At 38.8% G+C, this 24,361-nt stretch overlaps 3 protein-coding genes across 8 annotated transcripts in view; 2 read left to right on the top strand and 1 right to left on the bottom strand.

Moving 5' to 3' along the window:
* LOC149001072 (chaperone protein dnaJ 15-like) overlaps nucleotides 1-5,203 on the top strand; it is a 45,731-nt gene extending 40,528 nt beyond the window's left edge. The window contains exons 7-14 of one of the 6 annotated variants that reach the window (XR_016170755.1): nucleotides 2,018-2,107; nucleotides 2,192-2,300; nucleotides 2,385-2,533; nucleotides 2,621-2,674; nucleotides 3,813-4,070; nucleotides 4,449-4,519; nucleotides 4,624-4,755; nucleotides 4,885-5,203. Coding sequence is in view for 1 of the 6 variants with exons in the window: in XM_089140266.1 (XP_088996392.1) it covers nucleotides 2,018-2,107; nucleotides 2,192-2,300; nucleotides 2,385-2,533; nucleotides 2,621-2,674; nucleotides 3,813-4,034 (624 nt within the window). In the remaining 5 variants the exon portion in view is untranslated. Of the gene's footprint in view, nucleotides 1-2,017; nucleotides 2,108-2,191; nucleotides 2,301-2,384; nucleotides 2,534-2,620; nucleotides 2,675-3,812; nucleotides 4,420-4,448; nucleotides 4,520-4,623 lie in introns of those variants that run through there. The other 5 variants (XR_016170757.1, XR_016170754.1, XR_016170753.1 and 2 more) reach the window with 5 other exon arrangements.
* An 8,652-nt stretch (nucleotides 5,204-13,855) lies between these two features.
* Nucleotides 13,856-15,294, top strand: LOC149001071 (zinc finger protein GIS3-like). Its single transcript, XM_089140395.1, has one exon. The coding sequence runs from the start codon at nucleotides 14,078-14,080 to the stop codon at nucleotides 14,993-14,995; it is 918 nt and encodes a 305-aa protein (XP_088996521.1). The 5' UTR covers nucleotides 13,856-14,077; the 3' UTR covers nucleotides 14,996-15,294.
* Nucleotides 15,295-20,108: 4,814 nt separating this feature from the next.
* Nucleotides 20,109-22,373, bottom strand: LOC149001070 (uncharacterized). The gene has a single exon (XM_089140044.1). It carries the CDS (start codon nucleotides 21,789-21,791, stop codon nucleotides 20,892-20,894), a length of 900 nt encoding a protein of 299 aa, XP_088996170.1. The 5' UTR covers nucleotides 21,792-22,373; the 3' UTR covers nucleotides 20,109-20,891.
* Between the last annotated feature and the right edge of the window lie 1,988 nt (nucleotides 22,374-24,361).

Here is a 24,361-nt window from a genome sequence, read left to right as displayed (position 1 = left end):
CGCTTAGGCGGCAATAAAGCGACCAAAGCGGTTTAGTCAATATTTTTAATATAACTACTTTTTAATACAAATACTTTTTATAATAAACTAAAGTACTAAACAAACATTCAACAATCACATTCATAAAAATAAAAATAAAAAAACATTCAAGAATCACAGTTATGAAAAATTATCCAAAAAAAGAATAAAAACATAACTTTATCTCATCAAGCATCATAGATTCATAACAATAATTATGTAGCATGTACTATATCAATAATCAATGTGAAAACTAAAAATGAAAGAAAAGTAGTATGTACTATATCAGTAATCATTGAATATGGCTCATGCTTCACATTTTGTTGCCGACAGGCAATTTGGGCCTCAATTCCAAAATGGCTCACATATTTAAATTTATATTCGGCATTATAGGATAAACTATGATTAAAAATAATAATAATAATATGCACAAATTACAAAATGTAAAAAAAAGCGGCTGCTTTAGCATCTAGGCGGCAATAAGGCGCAAAAGATGGCAAACCGGTAATGGATAAACAAAAAAGCAGCAAGAAATCAGCCCGTTAGTTAAGAGGTTCAAAAACCGCTTTGCCGCCTAGGCGGACGCTTTGATAACCATGGTTGGGAGACGTAAGGTTTGAGGTAAGGTGGTGTTAGTTGAAGAGGGGTACCTCTTGAGGGACCCTGTTAAGGATAGGTGGGATGTTTCGTTCGTGGTGTGATTCAATGAATATTACATGGGGGTGGCTTGAAAGGTTTGTTAAATTAGGAAAAGGTATGTTGTTTTGGCAAAGGGTATATTGGTCCAACGAAATATCTACCATAATTGATTTGTGATTTTACCTTTATATAGTAGTATGATATGATATGATAGTATGATATATAATAGCATGATATGGATTTTCAAAGTTTAAAAAAAAAAAAAAAAAAAAAAGAAAAAAGATTGGCCCTAATTTTTTGGGTGGGATGAAATACAGTGAGAATTTTATTGGTTGTCAATAAAATTTATAAGAAATAAGGGAGGTGGGTGAAGAAACATAAGGTCTGAGGTAAGGCGGTGTTAGTTGAAGAGGTGTACCTCTTGAGAACTTGTTAAGGATAGGTGGGACGTTTCATTGGTGGCGTGATTCAACGAATATTGCATAGGTGTGGCTTGAAAGGGTTTGTTCAATGAGAAAAAGGTATGTTGTTTTCAAGGAAGGGACTATATGACTTCCCCGTACAGTGGCATTTATAAGCCTCTGTTGAATGTGGCCGTGTCACCTCAAACAACTTTCTCATAGCTTATCACTTATTGGAGCTACTCCTAGACTAGCTCTAATATGATCATTCCTTATCTTATCCTTCTTAGTTTTGCCACTCATCCATCTTAGCATCATCATTTCTGCCACATTGAGTTTATTGATATGATATTTTTTTAATTGCTTGACACCTTGCATCATACATCATAGCTAGTCGAATAATGGTCCTATAGAATTTTCCTTTGAGCTTTAGAGGAATACGTCGATCAACAGAACCTTAGACACGCCTCTCCACTTCATCCAACCTTATTTCAATTCCTTGTGGAAACGTCATCCTCTATATCACTTTTTTTATTTATGACCTAACCAAGTTACCTAAAACAGAAAATATTTAAAGGACAAGAAGCCAAAAATTACATGAGCTGCAAGTTGTATAGCAGAATAGACTGAAGTTAGCTGCACCATAGTTGATATGTGATTTGCTGAGTTAAATCATGGACCAATTTGCAAGTATTCTGTATTATTTTACATTGCACTCAAAAAAGTTCTTTAGTTTTTCTGACCTTTTGGAAACTGGATTTTTAGCTATTTCTAATTATTGCTGTTTTCTACCATATCACTGGTGGAAAGGAAGCTGTAGAATAGTATCTGTTTTGATCAAATGCTCCATGTTGACATCTCATGTGTATCTATTGCATTGGCTGCTGCGTGAATAGTATACTTGTTTACCAGAACTTATTTGACTTGGTGTACTGGTTACCGGTGACTCTTTGTGACAGGAGGATAGTGAGAAGACAGGTAAGGTAACATCTGTGGGGATGTATTTCTTACATTTCCAAGTATATCGAATGGGTTCGACCATAAACATGGTATGCTAGTTCCATCATCTTTCAAATATATGCTAAATAAATTTCATTATTTTTGGCAAATGGTTTACGGTGGTGTTGGTGCAGTTGGCTATTGCTAAGGACCCTGAAGCTGCCTTCTTCAAAAGATTAGAGGGCCTTCAACCTTGTGAAGTCACTGAATTAAAAGCTGGAACTCACATTTTTGCTGTTTATGGTCTGAATTGGTTACATTTATTTTTTGGTTTCTTGGGCTATAATATGAGTTGAGCAACATGATGATCTATTTAAATTTGTTTAGGGGATAACTTCTTTAAGCCTGCTTCTTATACTATTGAGGCTATCTGTGCAAAATCATACGAGGATACCACTGAGAAGCTTAAAGATATTGAAGCTCAAATTTTAAGGAAGAGAAACGAGCTTCGCCAATTTGAGACAGAGTACAGAAAGGCATGATTTAACAGTTGTATATAATAACCTGATAGCTGTTTCAATATTGGTTATTCTTTGGCTTATTCTTTCTCCTGGTATTTGTAGGCATTAGCACGATTTCAAGAAGTCACCAACAGATATGGCCAAGAAAAGCAATCTGTATGTTCTACTTTGTGCACAGTTATAGTCAGTATGCTTTCAATGCTGAACAAAGTGATCGTAACATCCTATCTTTCAGTTAGAATCATATCTGCCAGATTCAGCAATCCAGAAAATGAAAGAAAGAGGATGAGGGTAGACGAAGGAAAAAAAATGGAGAGGAGGGAGAGTTTTGTGGAAGTTAAACTCTCCCCCTTATGTATACCATATAAATAGAATAACTATATCTCAGTTTAGGAAAAAGTTTCCTAAACTGGAATAACTCAACAGGAAATAAACAAATGAGTGACCCAATATACCTACATTGACTAACTTAAAGACTAAGGATAAAATGGGAATGCAATATATTATTGTGGGCATGCCCAGGCGTACCCCCGTGGTACACTAGGGTCATGTACCCATCTGTACACATTAACGATATCTTCTACTAGAATCTGTCCAAATCCAATATGACTGCTGTTGTGCTCTAAGTTTATGTTTGACTGATGATCTTTATCCAGTTATGTAATGTGGATTTGAATTGTTAGGGAGGGATATGGACACCATCTAGTTTGGAAGTCCTCATTAGTGTTTGCACCTTGCATGTTCAGTTCGTTTGGCTTGCACTGTTACCATATTTACATGATGTAAAATGCAAGCATCTGTTTCTTTTATCCTGGTTATTCCATTTAGGTCAGTGAAAATATTTAATATACCAATTGAAGGAAATTCTTAACTATGTCATGAGCCTCTGTGCATGTCTGGAATAATTTCACTGCATTGTTAACCATTGATGACCTTACCATATCATGTATCCTACTTATCCCAGTACATCTATAATTTCTCATAGAGAAGAAACAAAAATGAAAGGCAACGGAGGTAAGGGGAACAGATAATAAATTGTCTGACAGGAAGAAGTGGATAGTAATTTGCACGGTCCTCTCTCACACAGTACTTTCTATTGCTACTGAAAATCAGTATTGCTTCTAGTTTTTCTGAACAACTGCAACAACTGGACATGAAGAATTGTATTTTGTTTGTGATGCTAGGCCTGGTCTATTGATAATTAACCTCAGTCAGTTCTTATGTTGGACCCTGTCTTAATATCCATGTCCTCCATTTTGGGGCGGAATCTCATTATTTTGACTGTGGACCACAGGTTGATGAACTACTTAAACAGAGAGATACTATCCATTCTGCATTTACCATAGCCAGGACAGTCACTACAGTTAGTGGGAGTAGTAGTAGCTGTAGCCAAGTACCCAGAGAGGAGTCAAAGGCTGACGGTCCAGGAGATGATGGAGCAGATGGGAAGGATAAATCATTTAAAAAGAAATGGTTTAATCTCGGTCTGAGAGGTTCAGATAAAAAGCTTGGTTAAAAATGAGTTATTTTCCAGATGCGGTCAATGTGATTGGTAGGATTTCAAGGTGTCTATTATATTGTTGGAATAGTATCAAATTCTGTCATTGCATTCTTAGATGGAAGGTTATTTGTTTGTTTCCAGCAAAATTTTAACATTTCATTCCTTTCATTTTTTCATTTTTTCATTTTTTCTTTCTCCCCACTTTTAAGTCCATCACAAATTTGTTGTGCAAGATGTTTCAATACAGGAAGATTTGAGAAAGCTGTGAAACAGTAGCGACATTTGTTTCTGTTGTAATAAAATATACATATTATGTTTCCAAAAAATAAATATATATATACATAATTATTATTCTGGTCTTGGCTGTCCTTTGGCAGTGTTGTCGAAGGAAGTGCATCTTTAATTATTAATGGACTTTTCTTTTAACAGAATAGGTGGATACGATATTGGATATAAGAGACTATCATGGGGCATCGTCTATACGTATTCACTTTAAAAAGGTTATATTTCTCCTCTCCTCTCTTCTCCTCTCACTATCTCCACTTTTTTTTTTTTTTTTTTCCTTCATACAGACTAATATGGATGTGACGACAATTCTGTGTAGAAGGATCCTTATCCTCTCAAGTCCTGCACCGAAAAGAAGCACCGGATGCCGGATGGTACCTTTTGGGCTTTTAAGGAGCATTGGTCTTGACTCTTGCGGTGATAAAATTCGAGGATGTGACTCCGGGTCGATGTAAGAAATAATCTCAAGGAAACAAATGACTCATTGACTCGTGGCAAATATATATATATATATATATATATTTATTTATTTATTTATTTACCTACTTGAGTAGATGTATCTGATGTTCTTGAGTTGCAGTAGAAGAATGTGTTGGCAAAGTAAACAAGTACGAACGAATGAGTTGAGTTTGGTCTGAATCCTCAAGTGAAGTCTACCTGCTAATTAGCGATCACAATTCTGTTAATACCACTTCCACAGTTCCACTAAAGATTTTAGGATTCGACAGAAGCCGACCCATCCAATTGTAGATTCGAAGCTTGGACAAACGTGACCCATTTTTGTCTTCTTATAAAGGACGGTATGGCTATCTCCATTTTAAATACATGTGTTAGCAGTAATTAATTACTCAGCAAGTGAGATATCAAGACCATTGTTTTAAATTTTAATCATCATCCACACAACTGACTTGGGCTGATGGGCGTCGACCCATCACCCTAGCTAGGCAGTACGACTATTGAGCGCGTATAGATTCATTCCTTGTAGTAGCTGTGTCGAACATGGAGCTCAGATCCTCTTCACTTAGCTTGTCCTTTCAATCATACACCCATCACATTCACAGGGTTTATTTGTATCAAGGCAGGATAGTGTTGGTTGGACCCATACTCATATGAGTGTGGATGCATAATTGTTTGGGCATAATAGTGGTGAGGATCCAAAGTCCAACACACATCTTTACCCATACTACCAAGCCATGCATTAATTATTCCTTACCTACACTACTTGGATTCCTCCACAAGGAGTAGTATACATATAATAAAGGAATGAACTTTTTATGTGTGATCATCTTAGTAAAATGTAAACTAATGTTGGGTCTCTTTAGTGCAATATATTACGGTCGGGTCCCAACCAGACTAACACCATCACCCACCATTAAGTTTTCAAGCCTAAAGGGGCTAAAATAGCCCCCACGCCTAAAATACCCTTTGATCATTGACTATATATATATATATATAAAAAAGATCTTAATTAACACTTAAACCTAAATCATGTATTTTTAGTTATTATTATATTATTTATAGTTCCATTACTATCACCTCCATCTCTGACGAGATTAACTTTGACTAACCGACAACACCTGCCGTCGTTGAAAGCTACTGGCGAAAGTAATGCTGCCATTGGATTTGCTATGGAGTTTGTCAGTGATATCGGATCTACCTTTCATGTAATCGCTACCAGATTTGTTCTCGTACTCTCGTATTCCTCCACCACAACCAAAACTACCGTCATCATCATCCCTCCGAGTCTGATTGGGACTAGGAGCAAGGGTGTTATCCGGATCGTCATCGCACATGCCAGGCTCCACCATCCAACCCTCATCCGCAGTGGCAACATCCTCTTGTGCATGTGCCTGCCCCTCTCAAGATGTCGTGTACTCATCTATATCAACTCATGCAACTTGAGCAATATATGGGTCTGACCTACCTCCAGATTGATCTAACATTGGCTCACCCCTGTCCAACAACCAATCAGTGAGGGGATGGTGCTCATCTACATTGACCTCGAAGATATCGTCTAGTTGGATGTCTCTCTTGTGCCAACCATGATTAGCATGTATTATAGCATATTCTATCTTCAACCTCATATTGTAGTGGCAAATACACGAGGTCATTCAGGCATTGACTCCCCAATTTGTTCCTCCTCTTGGAGTGAATCATGCCATATGTACTTCAGTTCCTCTCGCACCCAGAGGTAGAGCAAGTCTAGGAGCTTCACTACTACTCTCTGGAGGTTCTCTGCATCGCCCCATACAAAACCCACCACTCAGCTACATTAAGTTAGTACTTCAATGCTAAATAAAAAATTATACTCATATGTAAAATGTAATAATAATCATGCATCTAACCTGGATCATAACTTTGTCAACTTTATATAGCAGCATCTGAACCAAAGGCTCCAAGTGCATCCCTAAACATCTTTATCTATAATCATTTGTATTGATGGTTAACTAAGGTTTCAAAAATAAAAAGCAAGTACAAAGTTCCAAATCCTTGATATCTCACCTCCATGTGGCAATTTGATTGGACCACTGGGTTCGGCTCCAATTTCATAATAACCTGCATGACAACATTGAGCAAGTTTGACCTCAACCCCAAATTTTTGCTATACTAATATTTGGGATTGAGACAATAGAGTGCACAATTCACAAACTCATAGTTAAAGACTTAGAGCTATGACTGAATGAATTACTAATATTTAATACAATACAAATTAATAACCCACACTAATTACTTACCTGCCCTATGCATAGTGTAATTTATTGGGTTTGCTCTTTCTATGGCTATCTTCATGCGCTCAAGGGTTGCATAAATGTGGGGCATAGTGGCCCCTCTTAGGGAGGAGTCAACCACACAAGACCTTGATTATAGGCTCCAAGGTCTCCAGCATAATAGTCATATTCTTCTAGAAGTCATCAAATGCGACCGTCGCCTGTGCTGTGCACCGTCAAGAATGAAGCGAGATCTACTGCTACATATCGAAGATCGAAGGAAAATATGGCAAGAATACAAGAAGTAGGAGAGAAGATCTGGGGAGCTCTAGAGAAGAGAGAAATATTCAAGAAAAATAGGTGGATAATTCGTCCAATTTATATCACTGAAAATATCGATATTTTGCGAAAATTTGGTGATTTTGTGGCGGTTTCGATTTTGCTGTCAAAAAAAAATTTGCCTAAAGCCGAACAAGCTGAAATTTAGGCAATTTCATTGAAATGTTTTTTTTTTAATTTAATTTATTATAATTATTATTATTATTTTTTTATGGTTAGAAACCTGTTTTTGACTTTTGGTTTTTTTCATCCATATAGGCTACATAAATTGTACCAAACACGATCATTTCTATTTATTTGGCTAAAAGAAAAAAATGAAAATCATGCCAAAGGCAATTTTAGTTTGGTTGGGGCTTGAACATAATATATTGCATTAAGGAGACCCAACATTAATTTATACTCTATTAAAGGGACCAAAGCATAAAAAACTCTAAAAGGAATTGTAGGAGCTAGAAAGTAAAGAAGAACCAAGTAGTGGCGAAAAAGGCCCAAATCAATACCCTCTTGGCTCTTTCCTTGCAAGCCACTGATGGAGAGCAGATCTAGCAAAGGCTAGAATTATGTTTTTTTTTTCAATCTTACTTGCTCTAATTAACAAACTTTGAGACCTATGGTGTGAAAGAGCAGCCAGCTGATAACTTTGCTTAATTTGCTTAATTTTTGTTAAGCCCCATTAATTAGGAAGTAATAACTGGTCCCCCTTGGAAATCCACCCCCACCCTTCTCCCCACAAAATTAAAGATGGCTTCATATATATATATAGGACAACTACAGCTGGTCCCCTTATTTCTGTGATTTCTTCCCCCTTGTGGATCGATGTCAGGTTAGTGGTTTAACAATTTAATTCCATATAATCGATTGATTAGCACTGAAATCACGCAAGCGATTAAATTGTAAAATACTGATGACATATATTGAACCACACTTGGAATTCCTGATGATAATTAGAATTATAATTAAACTTTCTTGCAAGTAAGTGGTTATCTCTAGCTAGACCAGGCCAATTAGAACATCTATATATCTACTTGGGCAAACAAAATTTGCTATTTAAAGATGTAACAACTGTCCGGACCTAACTTCAACATTATGTAATTCTTAATTTTATTACCCGGAAGGCCGGAAGGTTCCCTCCTTCTTCTAGCTAGCTAGCTAGCTAGCAGCCTAGCACAAATTAAATTCAAATTCCGAACAAGAAGCAAAGAAGCAGATGACCTAATTAATTAATGCTCATACTTGGACTACAATTTTTTGACCAAATTCTGGTCTCTCTCGAGTCTCTTGACCTAAGGTTTCAGTCGACGGAAACATTTGTGTTGTTTGTTTTTAATTTCTTATTCTAAGTATGTTAGAGACTTAGAGCTTTGCTTCTGCTTGCAAGTTAATTGCAACTAATCTCCAGGAGACAAATGCTAGCTACCAAAATTCAAAGATAGTTTATCGATCCAATTCAAAGTCTCATTGCTAAGACAGTCACGTCATGCATGTAGAGAAGGAGCTAGCGGAGCGGAGCCGTGTGATCTATATATATATATATATATATATATATATATTTTATTCTTCTTTAACAAATTAAAGTCCACAATTGCATGCATGGGAATCCCAGCATTAATTAATTTTCTCTCAACACAGCATTGGTCCAGGCCATGTTGTCTATGCATATGTAGCCGTCCGAGTGTCTGATCACTTTGCAGGTTACATGTACGTACAGTTTAATTAGTTTTTCTCTTACTTAATTTACTGCAGATTGACCGAATCCGAATTCAAGGAGGGCTAATATATTTATGAATTAATCCTTCTTTAATTAATTTACAACAAATAAAAAATATTAAAAAAAGCTGATCACATACATGAGAGAATATTTCATTGATGAAATTAATTAAGCTTATAATATCTAGACATGCATTCTAGACTGTAATCTAGGCTTAATTAGTTCCATGTCAATTAATGTTATGCTAATGGAGCCAGCCAGTACTTCACATGACTTAAAGCTAACTCCACCCAACTAATTAATTCCCACTCATTATTCTAATGGAAGTAGGTAATGTCACTTGGAATACATGGAATGGGATTTATCAATTAAGTAGTCACACTAGCTCCCACATTGCTTGGATTGCTTAACATGCTTTGAACATATCCATAAAAGGGTTAATTATCATGCAACTTAAGAATCAAGTCAATGAATGTGAGAGAGAGAGAGAGAGAGAGAGAGAGGAAAACAAGCTTACTTTTGGGCCCTTCCAAAGCAAAGTGATAGCTGCAAGAAGAAACAAAGATATATGGTTGGAAATTTAATAGGGGTAAGTTAACGTTGCAATATATATAATAGTACTATCATGATGTCTGAGATATATAATCATGTCTTAATTAAATGAATAAATAATGTCCATAGATAATTTTCCCTTGATACACACAACTTGGTGGGCCATACGTGGGATTCGGGCAATCTGAAATGTTAACATCTGCATGCATCACTTGAAGAATCAAACACACAATTAAGCATGATTAATTGGGCTAGCTTCTCCTCCCTGATGGGTGGAAACCATTACAAGAAGAAAAGCTGATTAATTATGTTTAATTAAGAAGAAGACAGTCGTGTTGATTTATTAACAAGCTAGCTAGCCACCTAATTCCATAGAAATACCTGAACTGAAGTCTAGCTCAATGTGAGAGAGAGAGAGAGAGAGAGAGAGAGAGAGAGAGAGAGAGAGAAGCTAGCTAGGTACGTAGAGAGCTAGATATATAGATAAGTAGAGTTTAATTTATACACATGTACAGTGGCCGGCCCAGGTGGAAGCACGTCCCAACCCACTGATGTTTGTTGGAAGACTGAGAGACCAATTAGATGCATCATCATAAGTTCATAACCACATGAGTTTCCCTACATCAAAGGGAGAAGCCATGCATGTGCTTCCTTAATTAATTTCCCGGCCCCTAATTAAACATGCATTAATCCATACTTCATTCCCCATCAGCTACCCCCCATCGATTGATGATGTCCTGTAATTAACCTGCTTATCCTCCTTCTTCTTTTCTCTCTCTCTAATATATATATCATATATGTATATATGTATATATATGTATATGCTGACCATGCATGCATGCATGCATTCTTCATCATTCATGTCTAACCGTTTGTTGGGTTGTGGGAACCCACACCCACTCCACAAATTAAATTTAACTTGTTATTCAATTATGGAAGGCTCTTGAATGGAAAGAGAAGTTCCAAGACACATGAAAGGACAAATAATAATAATAATAATTTAAAGAGTCACCAACTCCTAATCCTCGGTGATCGACGATCCATCGATCGATCAGCCTTATGTGAACTCTAGCTAATCCGAAAAAGCACTTAGTCAACAACAATATATTGTCATACAAGGCTTCAAGGAGGGAGGTGACCTAGCTAGCTATCCCACTTTTTTCAGGTAGATGGATTTCTCATCGGTCTCTTAATTAATTTGATAAAGATATATACTACTGTCCGGCCCTACCTAGTTTCTAACCCAAGAATGGGAATGACACCGGACAGAGACATCTTATTGATATTATATAACGATATATATGATTTATCAATTACTACTATTGTCTTAATTTGTGCAACATGCATGGATGCATGATAATGTAGTAACCCGGCCGTGTTGATAAGAATATATATATATATATATATATATATATATATATATATATATATATATATATATACCATGCATGATGCATTGCCAATCCCATCACTGGATGAATTAATTAAGCAGGACGTACATGACTGACTTCATTTCATACAGAGTATATATATATATATATATTTATATATATATATTGTATTTGCAATTTGACAATAACACTTTACAAGCTCATGATTTGGAGCTAGCTCATGTCCGGATACATATCCATCATCAGTATCTGATTTAACTCTGCAATTATCCTATTATCTATCTTTGAATTCGTAAAAAGATTTTTTTTTTTTTTTTAATCCCAAGTATAATGAAATAATTGGTTCTTAAATAAAGAAGGAAATTTGACTAAGTGCAAGTCTGGAGCAGGGGTACTCTCTGAACTGAACAGAACACACATGATCCTACCCAAAAAAAAAAATAAATAAATAAGAACAGAACACACATGAGAAAGGGGCGACAGTGGTGGGTCAGCTTTAGAGTTGTGGTGAAGACTTTGGAGAAGCTTTGGAATGATATTTGCTTTTGTATATTTCAAGTGGGACTACAAAAGCTAGGATTTCTTCCCTCTTTCTTTAGTCTCTCTCTCTCTCTCTCGCTCACACACACACACTTGCTTTCTGGTGCTTTCTGGATCTCTTTCTCTCTTTAATGTAAATGAAAAGACTGAGACCCCTTTTCGTCGTAGTTAGTAAGATTCGGGAAGATCTCCCAGTGAGGAAAAAGAAAACAAAAGGGAACCAAACATACTAACCTAGGGTTGTGAACTATATAAACAAAAACGAATAGGGCCCACCCAACCCAACCCAACCCCACCGCCACACTCACTCACTCAACGTCAATCACGCAAAACATATATCCATCTTATTAGTAATTAAAACGCTTAATTATCCCCATATATATCGTCCCCAAGTCACGGAGATTGGAGACCCGGCCCGTCCGTCCAGTCCCCCGCTCCTGAGATCGGCCTGAAAATCGATATCCAGAACGGATCGAGGGAGAGCCTTCGCAAGAAGAAGAGAAGGGCTTAATTGATTTTGGCATATGCAAGTCAAGGTTTAAGGAGGGACGCGTGGACGGTTATGATTAAAAAAGCAAGGGATAACAGTGATTGGGTTGCTTGCAAATATTGGCAATCATTGGATGAGGATGGGGTTTTTGGTCATATTAGGGTTGGGTTGCCCTGGGGCCTGGACCTGGAGTCCTAGCTGGACCCATTTAGTAGTACTGTAGTAGTAGTAGTAGTATAATAGAAGAGATGTGATGTTTCGATGTTTGTTTTGTTTTGGGTGACCAGGACCAGGAGTCAGGACTTTCCTATTTGCATGCATGGATGGATAGATATTATGCATGTCCTTGACTTTTGAAACGACACTTGAGGCGACGGATCAGATTGAGGGCGATACAAGTGGGTGAGTGTCGGCTCTTGAGATCAAGCCACGACAACGCTAGCTAGCTAGAGAGACCAGCGCAGAGACCTGTTAAATCTTAATTAGTTCACTTCGCGCGATTAAAACTTCTAGACGGACGGAGAGGGAGAGAGAGAGAGAAAAACACAGAAAAGAAGCTTGTTGGGTATGAATTGAAACAGATCTAGTTAGTAGTGGGAATTGAGTTGAAACTGGTTAATTTGTTCAAGCAGAAAAGAAGAGAGCCAACAAACAGTGGCATGAGCTTCGTGTAACCCGTCGAATCTCAAAGGTCCTCCACATACAAATACAAGCTCTGTCTAATAACTATAGCTTTGGATTCTGAAATTTCAAAAGACAGAGTAGAGGGACCCCGGCCGGCCTTTAAAATATCCAAATTTGCTAGTGCAGATTCGCATACAATGCCCCCAGCTGACTGACTCCCTGAGGGAGGAGGGTCTACTGTCTGCATGCGAGTCGATCATATCATATAACTTACGCTTCCAGGTTCCAGGTTCCAGGTTCCAGGTTGGAACAGAAATTAAAGATTTATGTTACATAAATTAACACCTTTTCTTTGGAAGAGAAACCATGTACTTTACTTTTCCATTGGAATGGTGAGGCTCATGTTCCAAATTCTTGAGTCCAAGAGGCCCACCAGCATGCATTTGGATAATTAAAATTGGGACTGATTTGTACCTCAAAAACAGTGGCCCCAATATTTTCTCTCTTTATGCTTTGGCTACATCAGACCGTATCAATCAATTTATATATTATTAGAAAGAAAGAAACCAAAAAAAAAAAAAACAACTAGAGGAAGAGGAAATATTTAATTATCACTTATTGAATGTATTCTTTATGTAAAAAAAACAGTTTTATATATATAGAAAATGAGATATTACATATCAGCAAAAGTCTAACCTACAACCTCTCCACCAAGAATCCTAGTACAACAGGTGTTATTGAACGTATTTTGGTATAGGAACTACCGATACGGTATCACCCTGTTATTTTCCTTGGAATTGTTGATATCGATTGAATAGTGCGCTTTGGTGCAGTAAGTAAATAAAGTGATATAAGTGGTAGTTTAGAAATAGGAACCAATCAGGAAGGAAGAAATGGAGAGACAAACGCAATCTAAAGTCTCCGACTGTTTCTGGATTATGTTCCCAACAAACGACGCTTTCCTTTTTCTTTTTTTTTTTTAATAAAAGAAATTGACGACGCTTTCCACTCCTTGGATTGTCCGCAACCTAAACTCAGGACTCTCTCTCTCGTGCTCTATTTTCCATTGTACAAAAATAAACCTCTTACAGAAAAAACGAAAAAAGAAAAAAAAGAAAGAAGCATAAAATAAAGCTTACCTTTTAATCATATATAAATACCCGACACATGTTCCCACTCCGCTAACACGGACGCACCAAGTTAGATCGATCGATCGATCGATCGATCGCCATTCTTTCCTTCTTCTTCTCCTTGTTGTTGGTTCTGTATCTGTGGTGTCTCTGATCAGTTCCTGCTTGCCCTTCCAAACACAAAGGGAACCTATCAATCTAGCTCATGCTGCTTTTGTAACAAACCGTGCAATCGTTTCTCCTCGCACCTGCAAGCTTTGTAGAGCTGCACTGGGTTTGCCCTTTAAAGGAATGGCTGAAGTGGATTACCAAAGAAAGCCAAATAGTGCAACCACGATCACACCCGCAACGGCGAACAACAGCGTACGTTTAAAGCTGTTTGGCTTCAACGTTCCCGAAGAAGAGGAGGTAGAGGTAGAGGTAGAGGTAGAGGTAGAGGTAGAGGTAGATTCAAGTAAGACAAGATCAGAGTCGCCTGAATCAGGCGTTTTCCCAGCCAGCAGTGACGGCCGGAAATACGAGTGCCAGTACTGCTGTCGCGAATTCGCCAACTCGCAAGCATTGGGTGGCCATCAAAACGCCCACAAGAAGGAAAGGCAACAACTCAAGAGAGCCCAAATGCAAGCAGCAGCAGCAGCAGCAGGTAGAAACTCTGGTGCTTCTTCTTACGTTAGAAATCCAATGATATCAGCTTTCGCTCCTCCTCCTCCTCCTCCTCCTCCTCACCTCCTCGCTCCCGCGACTCCCCTGGTGGTTCCGGCAGCGGCGCCCCAATCACATCCCAGCAGCTGGGTCTATGTATCCAGGGCTGCACCGCCTTTCCAGGTGTCGCACGGCTGTGCCTTCCCTTCAAGTACTGGTGCCGGGAGGGCACCGGCAACACTAACGTACGCAGGAGGAGACGTGGTGAGTTTTGGAGAGTCAAGGGCAACGCCGATGATGATGATGATGACGTCGTCGATGACAGGGTGTGATCAGCATTCATATTCTCATTCTGATCTGCAGGTTCCACCTCCTCCTCATCATCATCATCATCATCATCATCATCGTCATCATCATCATCATCATGATGAGGCCGCTGCTGCTACTGCTGCTGCAGTTGTCCCTTCGTTGAGTAGGTTCTCCACATCAGGTGGCGATGGGTCCAATTACGATCATGATCCTTTTGGCTTGGATTTGCATCTCAGCCTTGCACCGGCTGCGCCTTGAATCACCGAGTGCTCCATTGCTCACTCGATCAGCTTTAATTGGTTTCCTCTTGATCCTCCTTTCAAATATGACGAGAAAGCAAACAGCAAGGTAGCTAGCTAGGGTTTACATATCAATCAGCCAAAGCTAGCTACACCGCAGCTCTTCAAGCCTTCCTGATCGATGTTCATTTTTGCCTATCAGCTGGATCGAAATATTGGATCATCGTCATCATGTACATTTCCCATTTTTTTTTTTAAAGGAATTAAAGCTTTGCTTCCTTACATACCAATTGCATTAACATGAATTGTGATTTAACATTTTTGCAAAGTTTCCCGTTTTTCCTTTCCCGTCCACGTTACAGATATTACATTAATGTGATGGCTATACTTACATTATACCTATATATATATATACACGTATATGTATAAAACAAAGACAGAATTTAGTTATTTTATGAGTATTAATTATTTATTATGTTAATTAGGGTTTTGCAAAATTCCACTCCGCCACTGATTGCACTAAAGCGGATGGATATTGCAAAATTATTTATATGTAAGACAGAATTGCTTGTTTCTAATTACTACCCGCGATATTGCTATTTGAAAATGATCATGAATTGTTTCTCGATAAGCAACACTGTAATTAATAACATTAGCTTTCTTTATTGGGACTGACTTGCTTTGTGTTTTTACAATATCACCAAAATCATAATCATAAGCCCACTTGGTATTGGAATAGAAGACACATAACAAGTTAATTAGAAGTACGATAGATGAGGAGATTCTTGATCTAAGTTGAATCTTTCCTAAGTAGCACGTTTTAGTTCCTTGGTTCTCATTTATTTATTTATTTATTTATTTTTTTTGGCTCTCAATTAATGATATGTATTTTAGATTCAAACTGCAGACATTCAGAAAAATAAGCCTAAGGAGATTGTGGTGCACACAGGACATCCACATATCAGTAACTAAAGAGTACTAAAGCCATGGTCTAAAATAAGGCTTACGTGTAAGCACGAAAACAAGATAATGTATGTCGAGCAACTAATGCATATCATTAATTCTAGGGTCTCCCGGCCACAACAATATTAAAATGAAAGAGACTAGAAGGGCAAATGTAAATGGCGCCTTAATTTCGGTGGAAATGTAATGTAATTATATGCAATTAATAAAGTAGCATCTGATAACTAAGCAGCATATATGTTTAATTTATTATATGTAACGATACATAGCTGAAGCACGTACAAGCTGTAGTTCCTAGCTATGGGCCGGGTGTGGTGGGGACGAATAGCATTTGGATTGTGCGAGGGAACACACAACAAGATTAGAAGATTAGATTCGATTGGATTGGATTGGATGCTTGTGTTTCCTCCTTTTTTTTGAAATTTGACGGTTTGGTTTCAACTATCAACTCTAAAAGGAAGGGAAAGTGAAGTGTTTCTAAGCACAATAATCATGCACTTGAAATCTAAGTTTCTTCTTCGTTGGAGGTTTGACATGTATAAATAATAATGGAAGAAGAAAAGAAAAAAAATTCTAATAATAATTATCATCATCAAGTTTGTCTTATAATAAAACTTGATTGGTTAGGCAGGCAAAATGGCAAATCATCATCTCTATCCCCTGATCACTATCTTGCCAAAACAATCCTAGCTGTGGTTGGGTCCCAATCTCTTCCTTCTTAAGTGGTGCATCACACTGATGGGGACAGCCACTTTCTCTAGCCCAATCAAACAAATCCCATTTCGGTTTTGAGGAACCTAATGTCCTCTCTCTTTTTTTCTCTCTCTCTCTCTCTCTCTCTCTCTAGCTAATTAACATGGTTAACCACTGCATGTTTTTGTTTGGAACTTCAAAAGAAGCCACAAAGTCAATTCGAATTATTCTTCCCTCAGTAACAACTAACAACACCCACCCATCGTGTTTCAAAGTTTCAATTACTGTTAGGGCATCATCACTTGGGAGACACTGGTTTTTTTTTCTTCCTATTTTCATATGGGGTAATAAAGGTGTGTGCGTTGTATACACACACGCACACGCACACTCACACTCACACTCCAGAATGCAGGTTTTGCGTTCATACTGTAGGTCTGAAGTAGGACTGCGTTTGGACTCTTCACTCTTGCCCAGTTTGGTTTTTCAATTATATCATTCTGATCGGTAGCTCTTATCATGATATAGGGACCTGAGCTGATCCACGACTTGAGCAGTACTTCATCGATCTACGAATTCATCAACTTGTTTGAACTTTGAACTACAACTGGCTTTCAAAAATAGGGTTTTTTCTTTCTTTCTTTCTTTCTTTTCTTTCTTCTTCTTCTTTTGTGTAGATCTCGAGGTAAGAGTCTTTCACGGAAGTACGTACGTACGTACGTACCTACCTACCTTCAGTCGACTCCCGAGAGGAAGAAATAAAAGAATACATACGTTGCGTGGGCGTGGGCATGGGAATTGGGAGGTCCCAAACTGACAAAAAGTGAAGCACAGCAATGGCAGCGACATCGAACGGGTCCGGTGTGTGTGACATTATTCATGCGATATGATATGCGATGTGTGGAACTGAACGTATAAGCTAGCTTATTTTGTTTTGGCAAATAAAAACAGACGTATAAGCAAACTAGCTATATAGGAGACGGTTACTTTTCCTTTTAATTGCTTTTACAGACAATCCTTTTAAGGAATCTGAAAAAGTGCCACACGAGTAGTACGTACGTAGAGAGAGAGAGAGAGAGAGAGAGTAGCTAGCCTTTCTTTTTTCCTTTGTTACCATGTGATATGTTAAGCTTTCAATGTCTATAGTTACCAAGTCTTTATAGAAATTAAGCTCTCGAACCAAACCAAGTAGATTTATTTTGTTTCCCATGCACTCCAGAAGAATCTGTAACAGCTTCCAAGAAGACCAACCCTTCCTCAAAAGCAGCAGGTTCCCCAATCTCCCCCTATCCCCTGATGGATCTGATGGATCTGATGGCTGATGGTCCCAAAAAAACATTAATTCGATCCGAAAAAAAGTTGCAAAATAAATAAAATAAAAGTAATACTCTACTACTGAATGTTGATGATTTGTATAGCTAGCTAGCTAGGTAGGTGTATCTATGATATGATGCAGAAGTTGGCAACCATCTCTAGAGTCTAACGACTTGCGGCGATCGAACTTTTCTGTGCTTATTTAGGGCCGGGGTTTCTCTAGAGCAGCGGCTTGCAACTGGTAAAAGACTAAAAGATCGAGGCAGTGGAGCCCCTCCGTAATGCTGTCGGTCGCCACCACTGAAGCCTCTGCAACTTCCTATGTCCGATCGAGCCCATGCTGCAACACCATCCAGCCAAAGATCTGACCAAGAAAGTCACTGGTACGGAAGCGCTAGTCCCTTATTGGTTCTTCTCACGAATTCAAGTTGTGGATTTGCTTAGTCTGGATAACCACCCTGCCTAATGCTGCATGTATGTACGACAGTTTAGTCAAATTCCTCTCCAAAAGTTGCTGCGCGCTTTCATTTTACTTGGAGCGAAAAGAATTCACCATTGATTGTCTCCTTTACTTATTTATTTGGGTAATGTTGTGGAAATAAGATGATGTCTGTGTTCATTAATACCGGTTCACACTTCTTTCTGTATGTTTTCACACAGTTGGCTTCCATTAAGTAAAGTAGCTGCTGGCACATATGTGTTCAGATCAATTGCTGGCATATACGTTTGTTCACATTGTATGAACTTACTAGATCACCGGCCCATATTATAACCCTGAATAATTTTGAATTTTGAATTTTTTGTTCAGAAGAAAGGACTACCTGCGATCTAGGCCCAAAAGGTGGTCTATGACTCTATGGGATTCACATAACACTCGCACTAGGAAAGCCTAGGCAGTAATCAGACCCAGCTATCCCTTGCAAGTCAAGCCCATTTGGTAGGTCTTCGCAGTCTCAAAAGCCTATATAAGTAAGTTACAAATGAAACCAGAAAAGATGAGAGAATTATTAGATTACTTTGAACTTGGGTTTCGATTTACAAGATTACTTTAACTGGTGGATATAATATAATCTTATGTCGAGGGGCTGGGTTTGGTGTTAGGCCCAGCCCAATCTTAATCTACTCTTTTTATTAGTTTAAGCATGAGAGGAGATGGGGCTTTCTGAGGGTGGTTACCCCTCTCTGAGATTTGAGTTTTTCTCAAATCAGAATCGATGATTCTGAAACTTAACAATCCTTCTCTCTTCTACCCAATTACTCTCTTCGGCTTGATCAATTGGAACATAAAAATGTGATTGAATTGGTCCTAGTTATTCTTCGAGACTGAGAGGAACCGTAAGCTTGGATGTGTATAGGGCGTCTATGTTGTACTCCATCTTTCACGTTGAATGGCATATTTTACTTTCCGAATGAATCCAATCCAAACGTCCAAAAGTGAAACCAAAACTCACAAACTCACAAATCCATAAGCTTTTTTATTGGATGTCATCATGTTTTCAAATCAAAACGTGCAACCAACCAAGAACTTCGCATTAAAAACAATTTGATAATATAATGCGACTATTTCATTATATATATATATATATATATATCAATTTTCATGGATGACATTTCGCTCCCTCTCAACCAATTGCTGTTGGTGATGATGTCATGGTTGATTTTTAACTCGCAGTATCGATGGAATCAATAGTATAATGTGCCAATCCCTGGGATATACCATCAAGAAAAGAAAAGCTAGCCGATCTGTGAGACTGTGACTGCCTTACACGATGAGGTTTTCATTCAAAGGTAGCAGTTATATTTGAAAATCAAATCATCTTGGTTGCCAATCAAACTAATTAGCCCAACCTTACCACTAAAACGAAAATTCAAATTCTTAGTTGCATAAGAAAGACTTTTAGTGTTGGAGGGAACATCCTCAGTTGTTGACTCGGTTGCTAATGCTTGTAAATTCAATGAATTTTTTTATTTCCCAAAATAATAATAATAAAATTACTATGGATAAATTAAAAATATACAAAGGAAATTCGATTTGAATTCAATAATAAAATTACTATGGATAAATTAAAAATATACAAAGGAAATTCGATTTGATTTCATTGGATTCCATCCATGCACCTAAAGATCACCGTTCTGATTAACTCCATGCACAGTCATCAGTGAGCCATTTGATTTTGGGCCATGATTTGGTACTATTTTACACGATTAGGGCATATGGTTGGCTGTCAATTCCTTGTCTCTCAATGATAGTTTCGTGCCTTTACCAAAAAAAAAAAAGATAGTTTCATGCCAATACAAGAGAAATCTAAACAAGAAAAATCTTATAAACAAAGACGTGAAGAATCCAAGGAAAGCCCCTTTATGTTGATTAGTGGGGTAGCTAAACTAATACGAACAACCACACTTTCCTTGCAAAGAATCAGAGAAGAAGGAGGGCCATCCTTCGCCACTGATTTCTTCCTTCCAACAATTGATAACCACTACTTTTTGGATTGTTATTAGAAACTGATTTCTGTCTTTCAACCTCACAGGACAACACCAAGCGGACCCAATTCCAATTCAAAACAAGTATTTTATGGGAAAAGTATATACATATATAAAAACAAAACGGAGCCCTGTAATGGGTAATGATGAGTAACCATCCCCATGTAACAAAAGAAGAAAATAAAGTTTACCCCAAAAACACGAAAGAAGGAAAGAAAAACATAGATTCAATTATCTTCTCCTTCTTTCTTCTTCTTTGTTTAGTCTATCTCACTGCAAAGCCCACTCTTCAGAATCCCACACCATAATCGTCATTTGATTGTTACATGAGCTAGCTAAAGATGCAGGAATGAAAAGTTCACAGTAAACCATGAGTGAAGATAGAAACCGGAGTAGGAGATAAGAAGTGGAAATGTGGAAACGCTTTTTCACCCTAGAGAGAGATAGAGAGGGGATAACGTGGATCATTTCTTCTTGTTCTTATCCTTTCCACTCCCACTCCCACTCCCACCACATAATAACGAGCCCAAACCAAACAAGCTTGCAGTTCCTTTTGCAATATAGGGAGGTGGAATATTGAGAACAGGACTAATTCGGACCCCGCCGCCATTACCGTAATTAGACCCGCTATTCTTCTTCAGTCGAGGCTTCTGAGGATGACAAGATTTTGCAGGTGCCGCGGGCGTAGGAGGTTTATGTGAATGTTTTTGACTATCCCTCAACAATGGTTGTTGTCGTTTGGAATTTGTGGATGAACCCGTCGAATTACTGCGTGACAGAAGTGGTAGGGAGCACACCAAGCTTCGCTTTTGTCCGTTCCCGGAATTAAGACTAGTGCTTCGACTGAAGCGCCAGAAAGATTTCGAGGAGGCCTTATCCTCTGATTCGGCACTCGTCGCCATGATTTCCTTCAAGCTTTCTTTCTTGGAATCATCAGTACTTACTGTATTCAGCTTCGGTAGCGTCGTGGTGGCAGTATTATGAGTACGGGGGAGGGGGAGGGGGAGGGGGAGGATGGGGAGGGGGAGAGGAGGCGGAGAAGGAAGAGGAGGCTTAGTAGTATTAGTAGTAGGTTGATGATGGGTTTGTGTCGAATGAGGAGGAGCATCCCAAATTTCACAAGAAGGAAGGATTTTTCCGCCGAAGAAGAGCTCATCAGCAGAAAATGGTGGTTCTTGTTCGAAGCTTGCGCTAACGCCGAACTCAAAATCCAAACTGGAATCCAAGAGCGACCCATCTGATCTCTGGCATTTTTCTTCCATAGGCACGACATCCGAGTGGCGTAGGTCATGAGAAAACGAAATTCTTGGACTCACCCCGAGACCAGAGCAGCTCTCCGAGGCCGAGCAGAGATCGATGGCCATATCTTTCGATCGATCTTCTTCCTTCCTTTCAAATAAATCTATTTGTATATTAATTCAATAGCCAGACAGGCAGGACAATCCCTGCTGATTATTGAACAAGATTGAAATCGCACAAAACCCCCTTACCCTTACCCTTAGAACAGACAAACAAGAGAAAGCCGCGAAAAAGGTTCCAACTTCGAAAGGAGTACCGGCATTGAACACCGTAAAAAAAAATGAGATAAATCGATAACCAAGACCCTTGAGTCAACAAATTGCTGCTCAAGTAGTTTGGAATTGGGACAAGAAAAAGGAAAGACAGAATCAAAAGGAAAAGAAAAAGGAGAACCTTTCAATGAATGATCGACTTTGAAAATCTCAGAGAGATTCGACGTTCAGATTACCTCTATTTCCCACTTTTCCCTTGCCAACCGAAGCATTCGATGCTTTTTTTTTTTTTTTTTCTTTCTTTCACCGTCTCCGTCTCCGTCTCGTTTGGACCTTTATAATTCAAATTCAAAGAGGAGAAGAGAAGAAAGGTGACCGAAACAAGCACAACACCGAAAGGCAACCTGCTAGAGGGAGATGGAATCTGACGCTTTACGAGTTTATGGGGGAGAAGCTCCCTATGTCCGTATGTATCCCAAATACCTACCAATTCCAAAAATAATAATTTGACACTTGTCTTCTAACAAGCGCCTCTCCAAGAAACGCCACGTTGGCTTTTCTTTGTTAGTTTTTTGTTGGGTTGCTAGCCTGGACCTATAACACATAGATAAATTACCTACATGAATAACTAGTATCAGTGTTTCACTATGAATTAATTGTGGGTAATATAGTAGGAAAGCATACTTGAAGAGCTAACACAAAGCTGTTCTAGTGGTTGAAACCAACACTTCTTTGTGAAGAGGTTGTGGGTTCGACTCGCGCTGAAACATATTAATATCCCATCCCAGGCTTATATATATATGCAATTAAGATTTTGGAAAAGAATTTCACGCCATAAGAAACAAAGGAATTGGGAATTAAAAATAAAATGACTGGCTCAGTCGGATCAGCTAGCCATGCTGATGCCCCCGGGTATCCATCTCCCCAATTGTATGCATTGTATGCTCTCTCACAGACACAATTCTGTACCTGAATTTTATTATTTTTTAATAATAAAAAAAATGTAATACAGTGTGTCATGTTACATGTTAAACGATCCCATACCGTAATTCAGTGGAAGGTCGGACTCTATATAAATTGAATTTCATATGCTATATCTCAATGGATGGAGGATGCCTAGCTCCTATTGCAAAAAATTATCGGGGATTTTAGGGACAATTGGCTATGTGACCGACCTCATTCCAAAAGCTCCCTTCCCTTCATGTTTCCTGAGTCTCATTCCTACCTAGAAATTAGAAATTTTTCATTCCTACCTAGAAATTGACCGACCTTAATACCAACCGTATGATTCCGTATGAAATGAAAGACGAAATATATAAAAGAGAGTCAAAAGTTTCATCTTGCAACCACAAGGTCCAAAACGTGGGACCACCATCATATGCCAGCCTTTCCCCTTTCTTACTTGGATAAGCCTCAGTGCCTCACCATCTGTTGGTGATGTGGAACAAGTAAGGGACTGACTGACAGTGACGACTACCCCACTAAGATTCCACTCTAATTTGATGATGATTTATGCTTTTAATTTACAGAATCTGAAACCAGGTGGAATGGACTGGCCAGAAGGCCAAAGGGACAGAAAACACAACGAACCCCACAATCAAACAAACAACAGATACAAATTATCAGCGGTGGACACGTCAGACTGTGCTTTGGCTTCATGTTTGATGCTTGATGTTCGAATTCATCCGTTGATGTCGGCTCCGCGACATAAGACACACGAACCCCCATCCCCACCACCTCCATTAGAGCGTGGCAGTGGCTGTGGCATCTACATGCCTCTTCTATACCGCTAAGCTCGTGCAAATCCCGCCTATGAGGCCATCCATGGCATGATGATACGCAGATAAAACTGCAACTCCGTACCACCCTCAATTCCCAACTAACTCACCGTGTTCCTGAGCTCAAACGTTTAGTTTTTGGGCCAGAGTACCTCCCACTAAGGACTAATTGAAGGGAGGAAAGGAGACAGGAAGGGAAGAACTAAGAAGGCCCCTTTGGGTTTGGTCACAGACCTGCGCTGCTATAGGGATTGAAGTATCACTAGTGTCGGACCGATGCCTATCTGTATGAAACAGGTACAGGTACAGGCACAGATGCATAATACATATTGGCAAAAATGTGGTCATTTTCACTAGGACTCCCAAAATAAGAACACAGACCCCTAACACTCGTCTGCAGTGGTACGGCAACAGATTCTCATCTGGAGCATCAAATCCCGTCCCAGCAGGGTTCACTGGATCACTGGATGGGGAATGCGGTTTGGTGGCAATGGAGGAAACGCTGGAAGCTGTCCACCGTCCATATCCATGTGGTTTCGAAGCCAATTCTCCCGACAAGCGAGCGGCTGTTGGGGTCAAAACCATTGGTCTAAAAACTGAAACTGAAATGCAAATGGTGCGACACTAGAAACAAGAGAAGGAAAA

Source organism: Hakea prostrata, chromosome 11 (assembly GCF_041222555.1).
Source record: "Hakea prostrata isolate BN-2017 chromosome 11, UWA_Hpros_2, whole genome shotgun sequence".
NCBI lineage: Eukaryota > Viridiplantae > Streptophyta > Magnoliopsida > Proteales > Proteaceae > Hakea > Hakea prostrata.
Note: the sequence above shows the minus strand (reverse complement) of the source record. Positions and strands in the feature narration are given on the sequence as shown.